This window comes from Puma concolor, chromosome E2, assembly GCF_028749965.1.
Source record: "Puma concolor isolate L17-30 chromosome E2, mPumCon1.1.hap2, whole genome shotgun sequence".
In the NCBI taxonomy this organism is placed as follows: Eukaryota; Metazoa; Chordata; class Mammalia; order Carnivora; family Felidae; genus Puma; species Puma concolor.
The window spans coordinates 50,587,598-50,605,297 of NC_141681.1; the positions used below are offsets into that span (position 1 = coordinate 50,587,598).

Consider the following 17,700-nt stretch of genomic DNA (forward strand, 5'->3'; position numbering starts at 1 on the left):
TTTTATTGAAGAACTAAATGAATGGTATACAGCTCTACTCTTTGTATTTCTGACCCTATCATGAGTTATAAAACCAGTACAGGGAGCCCTATTATCAACTTTTAATGAAATAAACAAACGAGATGTTAGCAAGCTTCTCCCACTCTTCCAAAACATTGAAGAAGAGTATTTCTTAACATATATGTGTAGGAGACTTGGCAAATGATATTTCTTCAAATGGGTCATGAAAAAAGAAAGTTTGAAAAATGCTGCTTCTGAATGCTTGAAGAATATGTAGTGGGAACCTAATTCTCCAGTGAATTTTACCTACAACACGTATGACTTTGTGTGCTCGCAGGGCATCAACCATTCAAACGAGATATGGTCCACTTGGTAAGGGAAGGAAAGTTTTGGATGATGAAGTTAGCAACCCAAGGAAAAGGCAATTCAGGTAAGATCCAAGTAACTGTGAGTCGTGGAGGCAACTCAACCGTCTCTTTCACATTTTTCCATGCTCATTTCCATCGCCTTGTTCTAAACTGCCAAACCTCTTTCCTGGATTATTACAACAGCCTTATTATGGGTTGTCCTGCTTCCACACTTCCCATCCTACATGTGTTATCCACGGGAGCAGCCAAAGTGATCCTTTGGAAGTGTACACGAGATTGCCATTCCTCTGTTCAAAATCCATTATGGCTTCTTTTTTCTCCCCTTAAAGTTAAAACCACTTAAAGTGGCTCTTTTTTTTTTCCAATTAAAAAAAATTTTTTTAGGGGCGCCTGGGTGGCGCAGTCGGTTAAGCGTCCGACTTCAGCCAGGTCACGATCTCGCGGTCCGTGAGTTCGAGCCCCGCATCAGGCTCTGGGCTGATGGCTCAGAGCCTGGAGCCTGTTTCCGATTCTGTGTCTCCCTCTCTGTCTGCCCCTCCCCCGTTCATGCTCTGTCTCTCTCTGTCCCAAAAATAAACATTGAAAAAAAAAAAAATTTTTTTTTTAAAAATAAAAAAAATTTTTTTAATGTTTATTTTTTTTGAGAGAGAGAGAGAGAAAGACAGAGCTTGAGGTGGGGAGGGGCAGAGAGAGAGGGAGACACAGAATCCGAGGCAGGCTCCAGGCTCCGAGCTGTCTGTACAGAGACCGATGCGGGGCACGAACCCACGAACCGTGAGATCATGACCTGGAGTGACATCAGGTGCTCAACCGACTAATCCACCCACGTGCCCCTAAAGTGGCTCTCAGAGTCCTCCCTGGTCTGTTCTGCATCCCCACTCTCTCTCCTTTGAATACATTTCCTGTTCTCTCTCCGTTTTTCTTTCTTTCTCAAGATTTAAAAAATTTTTTTTAATTTTTTAATTTTTTTAACGTTTATTTACTTTTGAGAGAGAGAGGGACAGAGCACGAGCAGGGGAGGGGCAGAGAGAAAGGGAGACACAGAATCTAAAACAGGCTCCAGGCTGTGAGCTGTCCGCACAGAGCCCAATGTGGGGCATGAACCCACGAACCGTGAGATCATGACCTGAAGTGACATCAGATGCTCAACCGACTAATCCACCCACATGCCCCTAAAGTGGCTCTTAGAGTCCTCTCTGGTCTGCTCTACATCCCCACTCCCTCTCCTTTGAATACATCTCCTGTTTTCTCCATTTTTCTTTCTTTCTCAAGATTTAAAAAAAATTTTTTAATTTGTTTTTTAATGTTTTTAATGTTTATTTACTTTTGAGAGAGAGAGAGAGGGACAGAGCACCAGCAGGGGAGGGGCAGAGAGAAAGGGAGACACAGAATCTAAAACAGGCTCCAGGCTGTGAGCTGTCAGCACAGAGCCCGATGCGGGGCTCAAACCCACAAGCTGTGAGATCATGACCTGAGCCAAAGTCAGACGCTTAACCGACTGAGCCACCCAGGCACCTCAAGTTTTTTTTTTATTTTTAAGTTGTCTCTACACCCAACATGGGGCTTAAACTCACAACCGAGATCAAGAGTCACATGCTCTTATCGATGGCGCCAACCAGGTGCTCCTCTCGCTCCATTTCTCCACCCACATCGCCCTCTCTGCTGTTACCAGGACCTGCCAAGTATACTGTACTTTGCTTATTGCTGACTTTCCAAATTACTATGAGTGTAGTAGACCAAACGACAAAATTTTAAGGTGTGTTTGTTCTTGAGGTGTGAACTTTGACACATCTCACTGGGATAATAGCAAGGTGCCTACGGAGCCGTGTTCCTCTTTGGATGCTCAAGGGGAGAGATTTTTCCCTCGGGCTACCAGCATGTGCGGCCTGCCCAGTTCTCGACTCTCATTCTCCCTCCTCCGTCTTCGAAACCAGCGACACTGCATCTCCCTGACCGTTCTTGGGTACTCTCCCTCTGCCCCTCTTCTGCCTCTTGTGTCTGCTGCCTTTCAGGACCCTTCTGATTACATTCCTCCCGGATAATCCAGGACGATCGTCCTCTTTTTCTGATCAGCTGATCAGCAGCCTGCATTGCATCTGCAACCCAGGTAACGTAACAAAAGTTCACGGGTTCTGGGGATGGGACACGGACATCTTTCAGGAACCATTAAGTCTGTTACAGAAGCTTCTCCCTCAGGGTCCTTTACTTCTTTGCTCTGCCTGGAACAGTCTTTCCCCAAAACTTCCTGCCGGCTCTTCCCTTCTTCATTCTGGTCTCTGCAGAGTTTTACTACCATGACACAGGCCTTCTGACCATTCTGTTTAAAATACAATGCTGTCTTTACTCTTCCTGCCTCATATTGTGTCTCATATGTCTTTGCCTCTTACCCCTCTCTCTCCAGTGGATATAATCTTCAGGAGGAGAATTTTGATTGATTTGATTATTGATGTGTCCTCAGTGCCTAGACTAGTCCTGGGATATGGCAGATACCTGTAAATATTTATTGACTTAGTGAAGGACTTAATGGATAGGAGAAATGGACTATTTCTTGCTTGTGGTGATGCAGGATAGTTTATTTTTCTGAACGCTTATTACAGGCTTTTAAATTTATTAGTGCACTAAAAGGTCTTTCATTTGCAATTTGGAAAAAACTGCTGAAGACCAATTTATCTATGTCCAAAGTTTTTTTTTCAACGTTTATTTATTTTTGGGACAGAGAGAGACAGAGCATGAACGGGGGAGGGGCAGAGAGAGAGGGAGACACAGAATCAGAAACAGGCTCCAGGCTCTGAGCCATCAGCCCAGAACCTGACGCGGGGCTCGAACTCACGGACCGCGAGATCGTGACCTGGCTGAAGTCGGACGCTCAACCGACTGCGCCACCCAGGCGCCCCTATGTCCAAAGTTTTTCCACCCCATTTTCTTTTTTTTTTTTTTTTAATTTTTTTTTTTCAACGTTTATTTATTTTTGGGACAGAGAGAGACAGAGCATGAACGGGGGAGGGGCAGAGAGAGAGGGAGACACAGAATCGGAAACAGGCTCCAGGCTCCGAGCCATCAGCCCAGAGCCTGACGCGGGGCTCGAACTCACGGACCGCGAGATCGTGACCTGGCTGAAGTCGGACGCCTAACCGACTGCGCCACCCAGGCGCCCCTTTCCACCCCATTTTCAACGAAACAGCCCAAAGAAACATCCAAACCTTCTCTAAGAAACCAGTGCGTAGGCTTCCTTTTCACCCAGTCACTCCATGACTCATGGAAACCTCTAATAAGTGATCCACAAACCAGAGTGAATTGAAGATACTGCAGAACATGTCTTGTCCTCAAATGGCCAGCTATCCGGTTTCTACTTATTTAGATGTAATCACACTTAAGTTTGATTCTTTATGTACCCTTGACTTGTATCACAAGGAAATTTCTTTTTTGATGTTTAAAATATTTATTTATTTACTTTTTATGTATTTTTAATTTATATCCAAGTTAGTTAACATACAGTGTAATAATGATTTCAGGAATAGAATTTAGTGATTCATCACTTACTTTGAACACCCAGTGCTCATCCCAACAAATGTCCTCCTTAATGCTCCTCACCCATTTAGCCCATCCCCCCCACCCATCACCCCGCCAGCAACCCTCAGTTTGTTCTCTGTATTTAAGAGTCTCTGGTGGTTTGTTCCCCTCCCTGTTTTTATATTATTGTTGCTTCCCTTCCCTTATGTTCATCTGTTTTCACAAGGAAACTTCTAAGCACTGTGCTTGTGACCATACAGGCAAACATGCCTTCCCTATGGCTTTCCTTTTATAGGGGGCATAGTCATTTCTGGAAAGAGATACTTCTTTTTTTAAAGGTTTTTATTGTAATTCCAGTTAATGTACCATGTTACATCAGTTTCAGGTGTACGATATAGTGATTCAGCAATTCCATACATCACCTCATGCTCATCACAACGGATGCACTCCTTGATCCCCATCAGCCATTTCACCCCCCCCCCCCCATCTCCCTTCTGGTAACTACCAGTTTTTTCTCTGTAGTTTCTTGGTTGGTCTCTGTTTTTTTTCCCCCCTTTGTTCATTTGTCTTCTTTCTTAAATTCCACGGATGAGCGAAATCACATGGTATTTGTCTTTCTTTGACTTATTTTACTTAGTATTGTACTCTCTAGATCCATCCATGTCATTGCCCATAGCAAGATTTCGTTCTTTCTTCTAGCCAGATAATGTTCCATTGTGTATATATACCACATCTTTATCCATTTACCGGTTGATGGACACTTGGGCTGCTTCCACAATTTGGCTATTGTTAATAACACTGCTATAAACATAGGGATGCATGCACGTATCCCTTTGAACTAGTTTTTTAATATTCTTTGGGCGAATAGCTGGTAGTGCAATTGCTGGATGGTAGGTTAGCTCTGTTTTTAACTTTCTGAGGAGCCCCCATACTGTTTCCACAGTGGCTGAACCAGTTTGCATTCCCACCAACAGTACACAACTCCTCACCAACACTTGCTGTCTTCTGTGTTTTTGATTTTAGCCATTCTGACAGGTCTTTTGATAGGGATTGCATTAAATATGTAGATTGCTTTGGGTAGTACAGACATTTTAACAGTTATTTGCTCTTTCAGTCTCAGAGCATGGGATGTCTTTCCATTTCTTTGTGTCGTCTTCAGTTTCTTTCATCAGTGTTTTATGGTTTTCAGAGTATAGGTCTTTCACTTCTTTGGTTAGCATAATTCCTACATATCTCATTATTTTTAGTGCATGTGTAAATGGGATTGATTCCTTAGTTTCTTTTTCTGCTGCTTCATTACTGGTGTGTAGAAACGCAATGGATTTCTGTACATTGAATTTGTATCCTGTGACTCCACTGAATTCATTTATCAGTTCTGGCAGTTTTTTGGTGGAATCTTTCAGGTTTCCTATATAGGGTATTATGGCTTCTGCAAATAGTGAAAGTTTGACTTCTTCTTTACTGATGTGTATGCTTTTTATTTCTTTCATTTATTTATTTATTTTTAATGTTTATTCATTTTTGAGAGAGAGAGACACAGACAGACAGAGCACGAGCAGGGGAGGGGCAAAGAGAGGGAGACACAGAATCCGAAGCAGGCTCCAACCTCTGAGCTGTCAGCACAGAGCCCGACGTGGGGCTCGAACCCGCAAACCATGAGATCATGACCTGAACTGAAGTCGGACACTTAACCGACTAAGCCACTCAGGTGCCCCCCAGGTGCTCTTCAGATCTCCCGTTTCCGTGCTGTATGTCCGTGGGCTGTTTGTCCTGCTTTCCTTCCAAGAGCAGCCCCAAAGACTTCAGGCTGTCCCCGAGCCAAGCCTGCTGACTTACAGCTCCAGGCTTTAAGCACCGCTGGTTGCAAGAACTCATGAAATTTGGTCCCTCTTGCTTTCCAAGCCAATTGCCGTGGGGATTCATTTTCCCCGTGCACTCCCATGTGCTCGTCTGTCTCACCCCCTTCTCCACAACTACAGCTCCCTCTTCACCACAGCAGCCACGATCCGTTTCTCTCCCAAACTGTGTCCCCACACTTCCTGACTTCTCTGCGGCTTCTTCTCTACCTTTAGTTACAGAGTTTGTGCTGCCATTGTTCAGGTTGATTTCTGGGGTATTTAGGATGTCTCCTAGTTATCTACTTGTATTCATGGGACAGTTCATGGGTACTCTTATTCCACTGCCATCTTCCTTCTTCCCCCCAAATACTTCTCTTTTAAAAAAATATTTTTTTTAGTAATTTCTACACCCAACATGGGGCTTGAACTTACAACACCAAGATCAAGAGTCATGTGCTTTACTGACTGACCCAACCAAGCACCCCTAGAACATCTTTTTTTTTTTTTTTAATATTTTAAAAGTTTGTTTATTTTTTTTTTTAATTTTTTTTTTCAACGTTTATTTATTTTTGGGACAGAGAGAGACAGAGCATGAACGGGGGAGGGGCAGAGAGAGAGGGAGACACAGAATCGGAAACAGGCTCCAGGCTCCGAGCCATCAGCCCAGAGCCTGACGCGGGGCTCGAACTCACGGACCGTGAGATCGTGACCTGGCTGAAGTCGGACGCTCAACCGACTGCGCCACCCAGGCGCCCCAAAAGTTTGTTTATTTTTAAAGAGACAGAGGCAGCATGAGCAGGGGAGGGGCAGAGACAGGGAGAGAGAGAGAGAATCCCAAATAGGCTCTGCACTGTCAGCACAGAGCCCAACACGGGGCTCAAACTCCCGAACTGTGAGATCATGACCTGAGCCAAAACCAAGAATCGTATGCTTAACCGACTGAGCCACCCAGGCGCCCCAAGAAAATCTTTTTTTTAAATGAGGATTCTGATGTCTTTTCCTAGATAGCTGCCCAACAAGTGGAGAAAAAAAAAAAAAATCTCAACTTCCTGATCTCTCAAGATAGTAATCAGCTTGAAAGGTTTTGTTTTGCACAGTTTGCCCATCTACAGCACACTGGCATCTTACAAAGCCTACATCCACCCTACTGTTGCCAGGTTTCCTCTCCATGTGCCAGAAGGGGAGGAGGTGAAAGTAACACCAGTCACACAGCTGAATGTTGTCTATACCTGATCATTTTGGTCAAAAATTAAGGTATCTATTTCTGCACCTTTATTTTCTACAAATTTAGCCATTAAAGAATAATCATTTCACATGATTTCCATACATTTATCATGAAGCCTATTGTTTCATCTGCAATTGATGAACATTATAACCTGGAAAGTATCAGGAAACAGCCCACTCAAAATTGTCACATCCTTGGAGAGACTTCTTATATCCCCCGCCCAAAGAAAACTATTTTAATGTTTATTTATTTTTGAGACACACACACACACACACACACACACACAAAATGTGAGCAGGGGAGGGGCAGAGAGAGAGGGAGACACAAAAGCTGAAGCAGGCTCTAGGCTCTGAGCTGAGGGCACAGATCCTGATGCAGGGCTTGAACCCACGAACCATGAGATCATGACCTGAGCCGAAGTCGGATGCTTAACCGACTGAGTCACCCTGATGCCCCAAAGAAAACTATTTTAAAGGGACAGTTTATTAAATATAACCATAAACTAGCATCTACCAAGAGGTGCATACACACCTATTAATATTTTTCCAAGTTTTTGCCCTTAGGACTTTCCATTTGAACAGTTTGTTTAATTATAGACTTGCTGAGTTCCTGACTAAGTTTTCAAACTTTTTAGAGCACAAGCCCTACTAGGAAATGCATCTTTCAGTGTATCCAAAAGAATCATTTCATTTGTGTGTAGATTTATGTGTACAACTTTATAAGAATTCTTGCAATCACCCCATTCCTATGAATAATGATACTCTGATGATTTCTGTCCCTTTTTTTCTAAATGCTTATTGAATGATTTTAAATTTATTTTACAGCCAACTAAAAGGCTATAGTTTTCAGTCAGAAAAACTCATGTGAAAGCCCAATATTCTACATCCAAAGATTTTCCACACTCTGTTTAGTATGAAACAGTCCAGAAGCCTCAGAAGAAACCGGTGCATAAGCCTTTATGTATCCTTTCCACCCCTCGCGGTTCTTGCCATCTTCCAGTTCTTTCATTAGGAACACCACCCTCCTTGTATTCCTGTGGGGTACAAATTTCTGACCTCACAGTAAAACTGCAGTTTCCGGTCCCTTTTTAATTTCAGGTATCTTAATTAAGTTACTACACATATTAGCACAAAAATAAGATGAGCTACACATATTGTATAGAATTTGCGGGAATACTTAGAACATATAGATATAATCAGTTCTGGGTGCTTGATATATAGGATTGCAAAGAGTCTAAGCAACTGTGAGGTTTCGAGGGACAGTTCACACAGACCTCCTGTACTTGACACCAACTAAAAGTTTGAGGGGTTCCCAAAATTGCCTTCAGATTGAATAATTTTCTAAAAGGGCTGGTAGAATTCACTGAAAGCTGTTATGCTTAGTTTATTATAGGAAAGGCATGAGAAAAAGCATAGGAGAGAGAGTTTAGAGAAGTACCATATGCAGTTTCCATTGTCTTGTCTCCATAGAATCAGGGACGTGTTATTGTGTTACTTTCCAAAATGAAAGTGTACAGTTATACACAGGATATTGGCAATTGAGGAACTCATGTGATCCTCAGTGTCCAGAGTAATTATTGGAGCTCTGTCACATGACCATTCAGTATAGACTGAATGGTTTCATACGGTTATTCTCAGTCTCTTGGTCCACGCTACCAGGTAATTGAAAGCCCCGCCCAACATCATGTTCTTAGTTTTTCTGGTGTGGTCAGCGTCATCCCTAAATCATATTGTTAAAGTAATCTAATGTGACTGAAGTCCCTATTGCGCTCATTTCAGGCATGACATTCCAGGGGCTTAGAACTGTCTCTTTGATGTTGAGGACAGGCCTCGTTGTTTATGTAACTTATTTGTAACTGCATATTTTACTATTTAAGAATTTACACCGATTTATGAAATTGAGTGGAAGTCGCAAAACTAATATGTATCATTATCATTTTTGTTAATTCTTTGATTTCTAACTTGTCCATTACATATGAGGCTTGGCACGATTCTAAATTTGTTTCATTGGTGCTTAGCGGATAGGACCCTACTGCATTACCTCTTGGTTTCTGTAGGCATTTAAACCAGAGACCATGGTACACACTAGAAGGATGTAGGGAATATTCCCTGGGTTCATTAAACTCTCATGCTCTTTCCTAACTGTTAAATCTTGAGGACACCGAACAAAGCCTTCATTTGCCCACATCTCTGCATTCTCTGTCTTTTAGGAGACAAAATCCAACACAAGATGGAGACTATTCCTAAAGTGGAACCACATGAAGAACTTTCCTGCTGGCAAATCTGGCAGCATATTGCAGATGACTTAACCTGGTGTCACGACTCCATGATACAGAGTTCTCAATTCCACAGACCATGGGATTTACCCAGCCACGTTGAGGCAGCACGGTCTATAACCCACACAGGCCAGAAGACTTCCCTGGGAAATGAGTGCAAAAAGATCTTTAGTGATACCTCCCACTGTGATCTTCGACACATAAACTCAGGGGAGAAGTCTCACACATGTCGCGAGTGTGGGAAATGCTTCTTTTATAGCTCAGCGCTTCGTATTCATCAGAGAGTTCACCTGGGAGAGAAACGGTATAGGTGTGAGGAGTGCGGTAAGGAATTCAGTCAGAGCTCATGCCTGCAAACTCATCAGAAAATCCACACCATAGGGAAGCCATTCAAATGTGGGGAATGTGGGAAAGGCTTCAGTCGTAGATCAGAACTTAGTAATCATTGCAGGTTACACTCGGGAGAGAAACTTTATAAGTGTGAGGGATGTGGAAAGGCCTTCATTAATGCTTGCCATCTTCAGGACCATCAGAGAGTCCATACCGGGGAGAAGCCATTCAAGTGTGATATCTGTGGTAAGAACTTCCGTCGTAGATCAGCACTTAATAGTCATTGTGTGGTCCACACGGGAGAAAAACCATACAAGTGTGAGGAGTGTGGGAAGTCCTACACTTGGCGTTCACGTCTTCGTATCCATAAGAAGGTCCACATGGGACAGAAACCATACAAATGTGAAGAATGTGGAAAGAGCTTCTTTTCTAGGACACATCTTTATTATCATCGGAGGTTCCACACAGAGGAGAAACCTTATAATTGTAAGGAATGTGGGAAGAGCTTCAGGTGGGTCTCACCTCTTTTGACACATCAGCGAGTCCACAGTGGAGAAAAACCATTCAAATGTGAAGAATGTGGGAAGGGATTTGGTCAGAAATCGTGCCTGCAAGCTCATCAGAAAGTCCACACCAGAGAAAAGCCATACAAATGTGAGGAATGTGGGAAGGGCTACAAGACGAGCTTGGATCTTGATGTGCACCAGAGTGTCCATTTGGGAGAGAACCCATACACCTGTAGGACATGTGGTAAGCACTTCACTAGGACCTCAAATCTTAAAGTTCATCAGAGAGTCCACACTGGAGAGAAACCGTACAAATGTAATGTGTGTGGTAAGGTCTTCAGTCAATCTGGACATTTAAAATCTCATCAGAGAGTTCACACAGGGGAGAAACCTTACAAGTGTGAGATATGCAGTAAGCAGTTCAGTTCAAGTTCGTATGTTAAAATTCATCACAGAATCCACGTTGAGGATAAATCTCATTCTGTCTCATAGGAGGGAAAACATTTGTTTCATTAAAGTGAATGTTTCAGCCGTAGCTGAATGCATCCTGGTGATCCCAAGGTCACATAAGTGGTGCAGTGTACAAGGTACAAGAACCTTGGCAGTTGTAGCTATCACTCAAGAAAAAGGCCTAAATATAACAATTTCTTTAGGCCTTTATCAGATTCCAATGGTGGATGTTAAAATCGATGTCCCCTGAAATAGAAGCTTCATGAGGGCAGGGAGTTTGTTTGCTGCTGAATCTATACAATCAGCATTGAATAGCACTCTGTGTATGCACTTAGTACACAGTTGTTAAATGAATCAAAAGGAAGAGAGAATTAGGGAAGATTGTGGAGTAGGAGGACGCTAAGCTCCTCTCCTCTCATCGATGCAACTAGACAACACTCACATCAGCGTAAATAACCCAGAAATTGACCCCGACACTGGCAGAACAAAGTCAACATCTAAAGGTGTAGAAGAGGCCATATCAGAGAAGGTAGGAAGGGCAAAGATGCAGTTTGGGAGTGAGCCAGACTGGCCGTCTGTGGAGGGGAAGGAGCCAGTGGTGTAGAGAAGACAAAAAACAGACTGTCACACTGGGGAGCCCACATGGGGAAGATGAATCCCTGTAACACTTGGCTTTGAAAGCGAGAGGGGCCAAATGGCATGAGTTCTTAGCAGCCAGCTGGACTTAAAGCCTGGATTTCCAGTGTCTGTGGGCTGGGCTCTGGGAGAGCACGATGAACAGCTGGTGGAGACACAACCAGGAATCAAGTTTGGCAAATGCCAGGGGCAGACAGCAGGGACAGCAATTTACTGAGTGTGGCCTGGAGAGGCAGGGATCATGGGGACACTCTTTGGGAACAAAGGAGGGAACCATTTCCCTCCCTGGCCCCCCCAGCATAAGCACATGGGTACCTGCTGGAACCAGCACGGCGCCCACACTCCTTACCTAACTTGGTTACACCAGCCCCTGCCCCCCTGTGCTCTGGTGGGTCTGCCTTTCCCAATCACACCTGCTTCAGTCCCGGCACTGTGAAGACCAGAGCAAGCCTACCTTGTCTCCTGACCTGTGTGTTTTGCAGAACATCAGTTCCAGAGGTGGCAGCTTCAACAGGTCTCATTTCACAAACAGACCAGCACATATCATTAAAATGGGCTCTACCCAGCTGGGACCAAACACTGCCCACAATAGGCAAAGAGAGCCTCTGCAGGTGACCAGACTGAATAAAAAGAGCCCAGGACACAGCACTGGGGCACAGGCAACACACATAGGAGACCCTGCCCCTGAAGCGACAGGTCCCAGGAAACAGGAGACCGTGCACTGCAGGGCACTACAGGACTTGTTCTTCATAAGGGCGTTACCTTCGAGAGCAAGAGACACAGCTGACTTTCCTAATATGCAGAAATAGACATGGAGACAAAATGAGATGGGAATATCTCCCAAATGAAAGTACAGGACCTAACCACAGCAAGAGACCTAAGCAAAATGGATATAAGTAATATTCCAGACAGAGAATTTAAAGTAATGATCACAGATACCCACTTAGTTTGAGAAGAGTGGAGGACATCACTGAGACCCTTAATAGATTAAAAAGAACCAAGCAGAGATGAACACAATAAATTAAAAATGCACTTGATGGGATAAGAAGAAGGTGAGATGAAGCAGGAATGAATGAATGTCCTGGAAGACAGAGTAATGGAAAGTAAGCCACACAAATGAGAGGAAGAAAATCATGGAGATTGAGGATAGGGAACTCAATGACTCCATCAAGCATAATCGCATAATAACATTTGCATTAAAGGGACCCCAAAAGAAGAGAAAAGGGGGCAGAAATTTTACCTGAAGAAATAATAGCTGAAAACTTACCTAATGTGAGGAAGGAAACAGATAACCAGATCGAGGAGGCAGAGATCCACCCAAAAAATCAGCCCAAGGATGTCCACACCAAGATACATATTTGTTAAAATGGCAAAAAGTGATAAAATATTTTAAATGAACCAAAGAGGCAAAATGTGCAATCTTTACAAATTGTATCTGGAAAAGGAAACCAGCAAAAAACTAATAAATAATTCTGAGGAACAAATAGTTGAAATGCAGAAATACACTGAGTACTGTGTTCCACAGCATTATTTTGGTAGTTTCCTATTATGGTTGGCTCTGGCTATCAGCCTGTGTTCTGAGGTTGAGTTCTTATTTTTCATGTCTTGATCTCATATCCCATTGGTTTACGCAATAGCAGTTGAACTCTTGTGATTTTTCTCACATTGCAGACTGAAACAATTTAACTTCACAATAACTGGCCACTGCACATATCTTAATTGAATTTTCTCAACAAAGTTAAGGCAAGGGTTCAAAGAAACACTAAAAACATCAGATTTATATAGTAGTGATAAAAACATTTTTCTTAATTTTGAATTTGTCATTGAGTTTTAAATTTCTGCATTTCCATGTAGTCTTTGATATGATTGCCTTCTAATTGTAGGATTTTTTTTTTAATGTTTATTTATTTTTGAGACAGAGAGAGACAGAGCATGAACGGGGGAGGGGCAGAGAGAGGGAGACACAGAATCGGAAACAGGCTCCAGGCTCTGAGCCATCAGCCCAGAGCCTGACGCGGGGCTCGAACTCACGGACCGCGAGATCGTGACCTGGCTGAAGTCGGATGCTTAACCGACTGCGCCACCCAGGCGCCCCTGGATTTTTTTTTTTTTTAATCAAACTTCTGTGGTAGAAATTTATGCCAATTTGAAGGACATTTAATTTGTCAGCTTCCCATATTTTCCCCTCATCCCCATGAAAATAAATACTAGAAAAATTTGGGATTTGGTGATTGCATCAAATACATTAATTACAGGGTGCAGAAATGACATATGTTTTTCTTGGTGACAATAAAAACATTTTTTTGAAAAGCAGTATACTTCAGAATGTGTAACATGCAACTTCGATCTGGAAATCGTACTATAGGAAACATACTATGAGATTCAAACAATGAAAAGATGAATACCACATCAGTAATGTCACAGAGTTTTAACAATGGATATAACAAGTGTTCAATAAGAATTTGTTTAAATTTCATATATTCCCGTAATAACATGGGGCCATTAAATTAATGTCAAGGACATGTAATAGCAGGAGAAGAACATAATAAAAGCTTTGTGAAATCAGACCATAGCCTTCATAGTGTAATAAGTTCATAATTCTGTGTATTATGTGTTTATAGACATACATCACATAGAAATGGATACTCTAAATGATATTCTTTGGCAAGGAGTATATGGTGGCATTTTCCATTCTGTAATTCTACTGTGTGTTTTTATTTCTCAGTGAACATCGATTTGATCAAACTGGCAAATTACAATAGAATTTGAAAGATGATTAGGAGTCCCTTATAGTTGGGTCACCTACTAAGATTGTTCTGCATTATCATATGGCAGATAAGATCAAAACTAAGGAATAAGACACAATTTGTATTCACAGATAAACTAATGAGTATGGTCAACCATGTTTGTTGTTGATGCACAAGATTCATCTTGAGGCATAAGCCAGGGAGCAGGCAAATACTGGAGATAGTAAAGTGGTTATGTTGTGGAGGTTAAGAAAAAGGCTTTGAAGAAAAAATGCGCATGGGTAGGGATCTTACAGAGCATTATAGCATTGGAGCCTCTAAGGAGAAAGAAGCTTTGGATGCCATTCCACACTCCGTGGATGCCATGGTGATATTTTAAGTGTATTGACTGAGGGGTTTACTTACAAAGTGTATCTAATAGATTCATTTTCATAATCAATTTTCTGGGCTGTATCTCCACAGAATACTAGATACTGCGATCCATGCTATCTCAATTTGCGTAGTGGCTTGAGGGTCCCTTCTACCACCTTCAGGTTCTGTGACTTGCTGAGAGGACACAGAATATAGTTGGATTTAGGACTATATTTCAGTGAAAGAATACATGTGTGAAATGTCTACAACAGGACTGCAAAAGAAAGGGGTTATTAAAAGGGGTTCTTTTAAAAAAATATTTATCCATTTTTGGTAGCATGCGTGGGGGAGGCACAGGGACAGAGGGGGACAGAGGATCCGAAGTGGACTCTGCACTGACAGGAGCAAGCCCAGTGTGGGGTTTGAACTCACAAACTGAGATCATGACCTGAGCCAAAGTCGGATGCTCAACCCACTGAGCTACCCACGCACCCCTGAGAACCTAGGGTTCTTGTTTTTTTTTTTTCTTTTTTTAATGTTTATTCATTTTTGAGAGACACAGACCGTGTGAATGGAGGAGGGGCAGAGAGAAAGTCACAGAAGCTGACGCAGGCTCCCGGCTCTGAGCTGTCAGCACAGAGCCCGACGCGGGGCTCGAACCCACGAGCTGTGAAATCATGACCTGAGCCGAAGTCGGACGCCTAACCGACTGAGCCACCCAGGTGCCCCTGAGAACCTAGGGTTCTTAATGAGAGCTGGTCATGTAGGCGCCATCTACTTAGCACGTGACAAAATTCAAACCTTCAACAGAAAGCGGATGTTCAAAAGAAACCTTGTTGCGCAGTTGAGACACAGTGAACAGCTCTGACCAGTGATGGACGGAGTAAGTCTTCCCAAATCCATGTTCCCTGACACCAGCCAAAATCCAGCCTTGCAAGCAGGCCTAAGGACCATATATAATAGCAAACCTACTACTCCTCAGGGGATGTGCCAAAACGCTTAATTCATCCAGAAACACACCAGTAGTTGGACAAGTTGGGCTTATTATTTGTTGCAGTGGAGTACACCCACCAGGGAAAACCATGAAGCGTCACGAGGGAAAGAGGGTGTCAGAAAGAATCTATTCTAGGATTTGAGCTTTGTTTGGGTGGTTTAGGGAAGGCCTAAAGAAGCAGGGTTCCTGGAGATGAACTACCGTCGGAAAGCAGGAGGAATTCTAAGAGTGAGTATTTCAATAGGTGTTACCTTTTGGGAAGGCAGCCTGGAACAAGAATAAAGGTCCAAGTGACAAAGAAGTAGCAGTCACCCATCTAGCAAAAAAGGGATGCTTGGCATTGTGTGATGGCACAGTGACCTCGTTTTTGTGTGCATCTCAAAATTAAGAAGGGGACTTGTTTCGTCTCACTTTACCATGGTCTCAGAGAACGCTCATTCGAGGATGGTATTCTGTGATTCATTTATGTCCCAAAGGAGACTAACATGGCCTAGCTTCGAGGGCTACACCAGCTTCCAGATGTCGGGCTGTTTCGTTTTTAGTTCTCAGTCCATCCAGTGTAACATTCTACAGCCATCATTTGGAAGGAGTTAGACTTTTTTCAAAAAATTTTTTAAATGTTTCTATTTATTTTTGAGACAGAGAGAGACAGAGCATGAGCAGGGGAGGGGCAGAGAGAGAGGGAGACACAGAATCCGAAGCGGGTTCCAGGCTCCGGGCTGTCGGCACAGAGCCCGACGCAGGGCTCAAACTCACAGACGGCAAGATCATGACCTGAGCTGAAGTCGGATGCTTATCCGACTGAGCCACCCAAGCGCCCCTAGACTTTCAAAACTGGTATTACAAAATGTTCAGCTTATATGGATATAGAACATGAGACTTCATTTTATTTTTCAATTACTTTTTTTTTAGAGAGAGAGAGAGATTGTGTGTTTGTGGGGGGTGGTCAGAGGGGCAGAAGGAGAAAGAGAATCTTAAGTAGGCTCCACACCCAGCACAGACCCTGACAAAGGGCTTGATCTCACCACCGTGAGATCATGCCCTGAGCCAAAATCAAGAGCGAGACACTCAACCAACTGAACCACCCAGGCACCCTGAGACTTCATTTTAAAAATTAAATATAGGGGCGCGTGGGTGGCTCAGTCAGTTGAGCGTCCGATTTCAGCTCAGGTCATGATCTCACAGTCAGTGAGTTCGAGCCCTGCGTCGGGCTCTGTGCTGACAGCGCAGAGCCTGGAGCCTGCTTCAGATTCTGTGTCTCCCTCTCTCTCTGCCCCTCCCCCGCTCATCTGTCTCTCTTAGAAACAAATAAACATTAAAAAATTTATTTTAAAAAAATAAAAAATAAATAAAAATTAAATATATATGTTGATAGATAGCTAGATATAGATATATATTGATATATGTTTATGGGGAGACAATTTTTATCTTCAGGAGGAAGGATTCTAGGTGCATTTTTCTTATTTTGCTTCATACTATTTTTAGTTTTTAGTAACATACATCTTTTAAAATTAACTATATGCAATAAAACAACTATAAAATATAAGATATTTTTATCAGAAAGTATAAAGGAAAAAACTCAATACTAAAATATGCTCTCTCACCTACAGAATCCTCCTCCGTGATTTGCCTTTAAATCATGGGCTTTGGGTGTCAGAATAACTCCAATGTCAAGTTCTGCAGCTATTACCCTTGCTTTGAGATACTGGACAATTTTGTAACTTCACAGAAGCTTGACATGTTCACCTCCCAAGTAGGGATAATTAAAAAAAAAACTTTATTTTAGAGAGAGAGTGAGCGAGAGCGCACACATAGGGGAGGGGCAAAAGGAGAGAATCCCAAGCAGGCTCCCTGATCAGCGCAGAGGCCAATGTGGGGCCGGATCCCACCACCCTGAGATCATGACCCGAGCCAAAATCAAGAATCACATGCTTAACCTGCTGAGCCACCCAGGCACCCCGGGATAACAATTTTAATATACAGTTTAAATAAGGGAAGCGTGCTTTTCCATGAGGACAAGCTTCCACTTGGGCCCTAAATTCCTCCCAAGTCTGGTATGTCTGGAGTAGAAGCGGGTAACTTCCTCGCTTCTCACCGCCCCTCCCGAATAATTCTCCCTCGCCCATTCTTTGAACTCTGTTTTGGCCTCATATCGTCAGATTACATTAAACATCCTCCCCCTCTCAGTCGTCTAGTGTCCCTTAAGCAATCATTCCCCGTTAATTTCTTGAAGATTGCACCTCCTCACCTAATCCCTTTCCAACAACACTCCTGTCACAATTGGAGGCATTTCGAATTCGGAAGTCGTGTCCATGGAATAATTTCGCTGAAGACTCAGGCAGAGGTAACGCAGACTCTTAACATGGAAACCCGTATTACCACCTAGGAAGTCGGGACTGCGTGACCCCTTCCATTCTGGCATTTGGGGAAGCGTAGACAAGGAGCTTCCAGCAGCCGCAACTTGTTTAGG

At 43.0% G+C, this 17,700-nt stretch overlaps 1 protein-coding gene and 1 long non-coding RNA gene across 6 annotated transcripts in view; one reads left to right on the forward strand and one right to left on the reverse strand.

Moving 5' to 3' along the window:
- LOC112851354 (uncharacterized) overlaps window positions 1-12,639 on the forward strand; it is a 45,696-nt gene extending 33,057 nt beyond the window's left edge. For 4 of the 5 annotated variants that reach the window (XM_086690017.1, XM_086690021.1, XM_086690019.1 and 1 more), the window contains 2 exons: window positions 338-430; window positions 9,151-12,639. In XM_086690017.1, the coding sequence (XP_086546143.1) occupies window positions 338-430; window positions 9,151-10,544 (1,487 nt within the window). In that variant the 3' untranslated portion in view covers window positions 10,545-12,639. The remainder of the gene's footprint in view (window positions 1-337; window positions 431-9,150) is intronic. The other variant, XM_086690018.1, reaches the window with a different exon arrangement.
- On the reverse strand, window positions 9,368-17,698 carry LOC147573643 (uncharacterized). Its single transcript, XR_015244932.1, has 2 exons — window positions 17,479-17,698; window positions 9,368-9,506 (listed from the first exon to the last, which is right to left on the reverse strand). It is a non-coding gene; the product is annotated as an uncharacterized LOC147573643 (long non-coding RNA).
- Window positions 17,699-17,700: the final 2 nt, after the last annotated feature.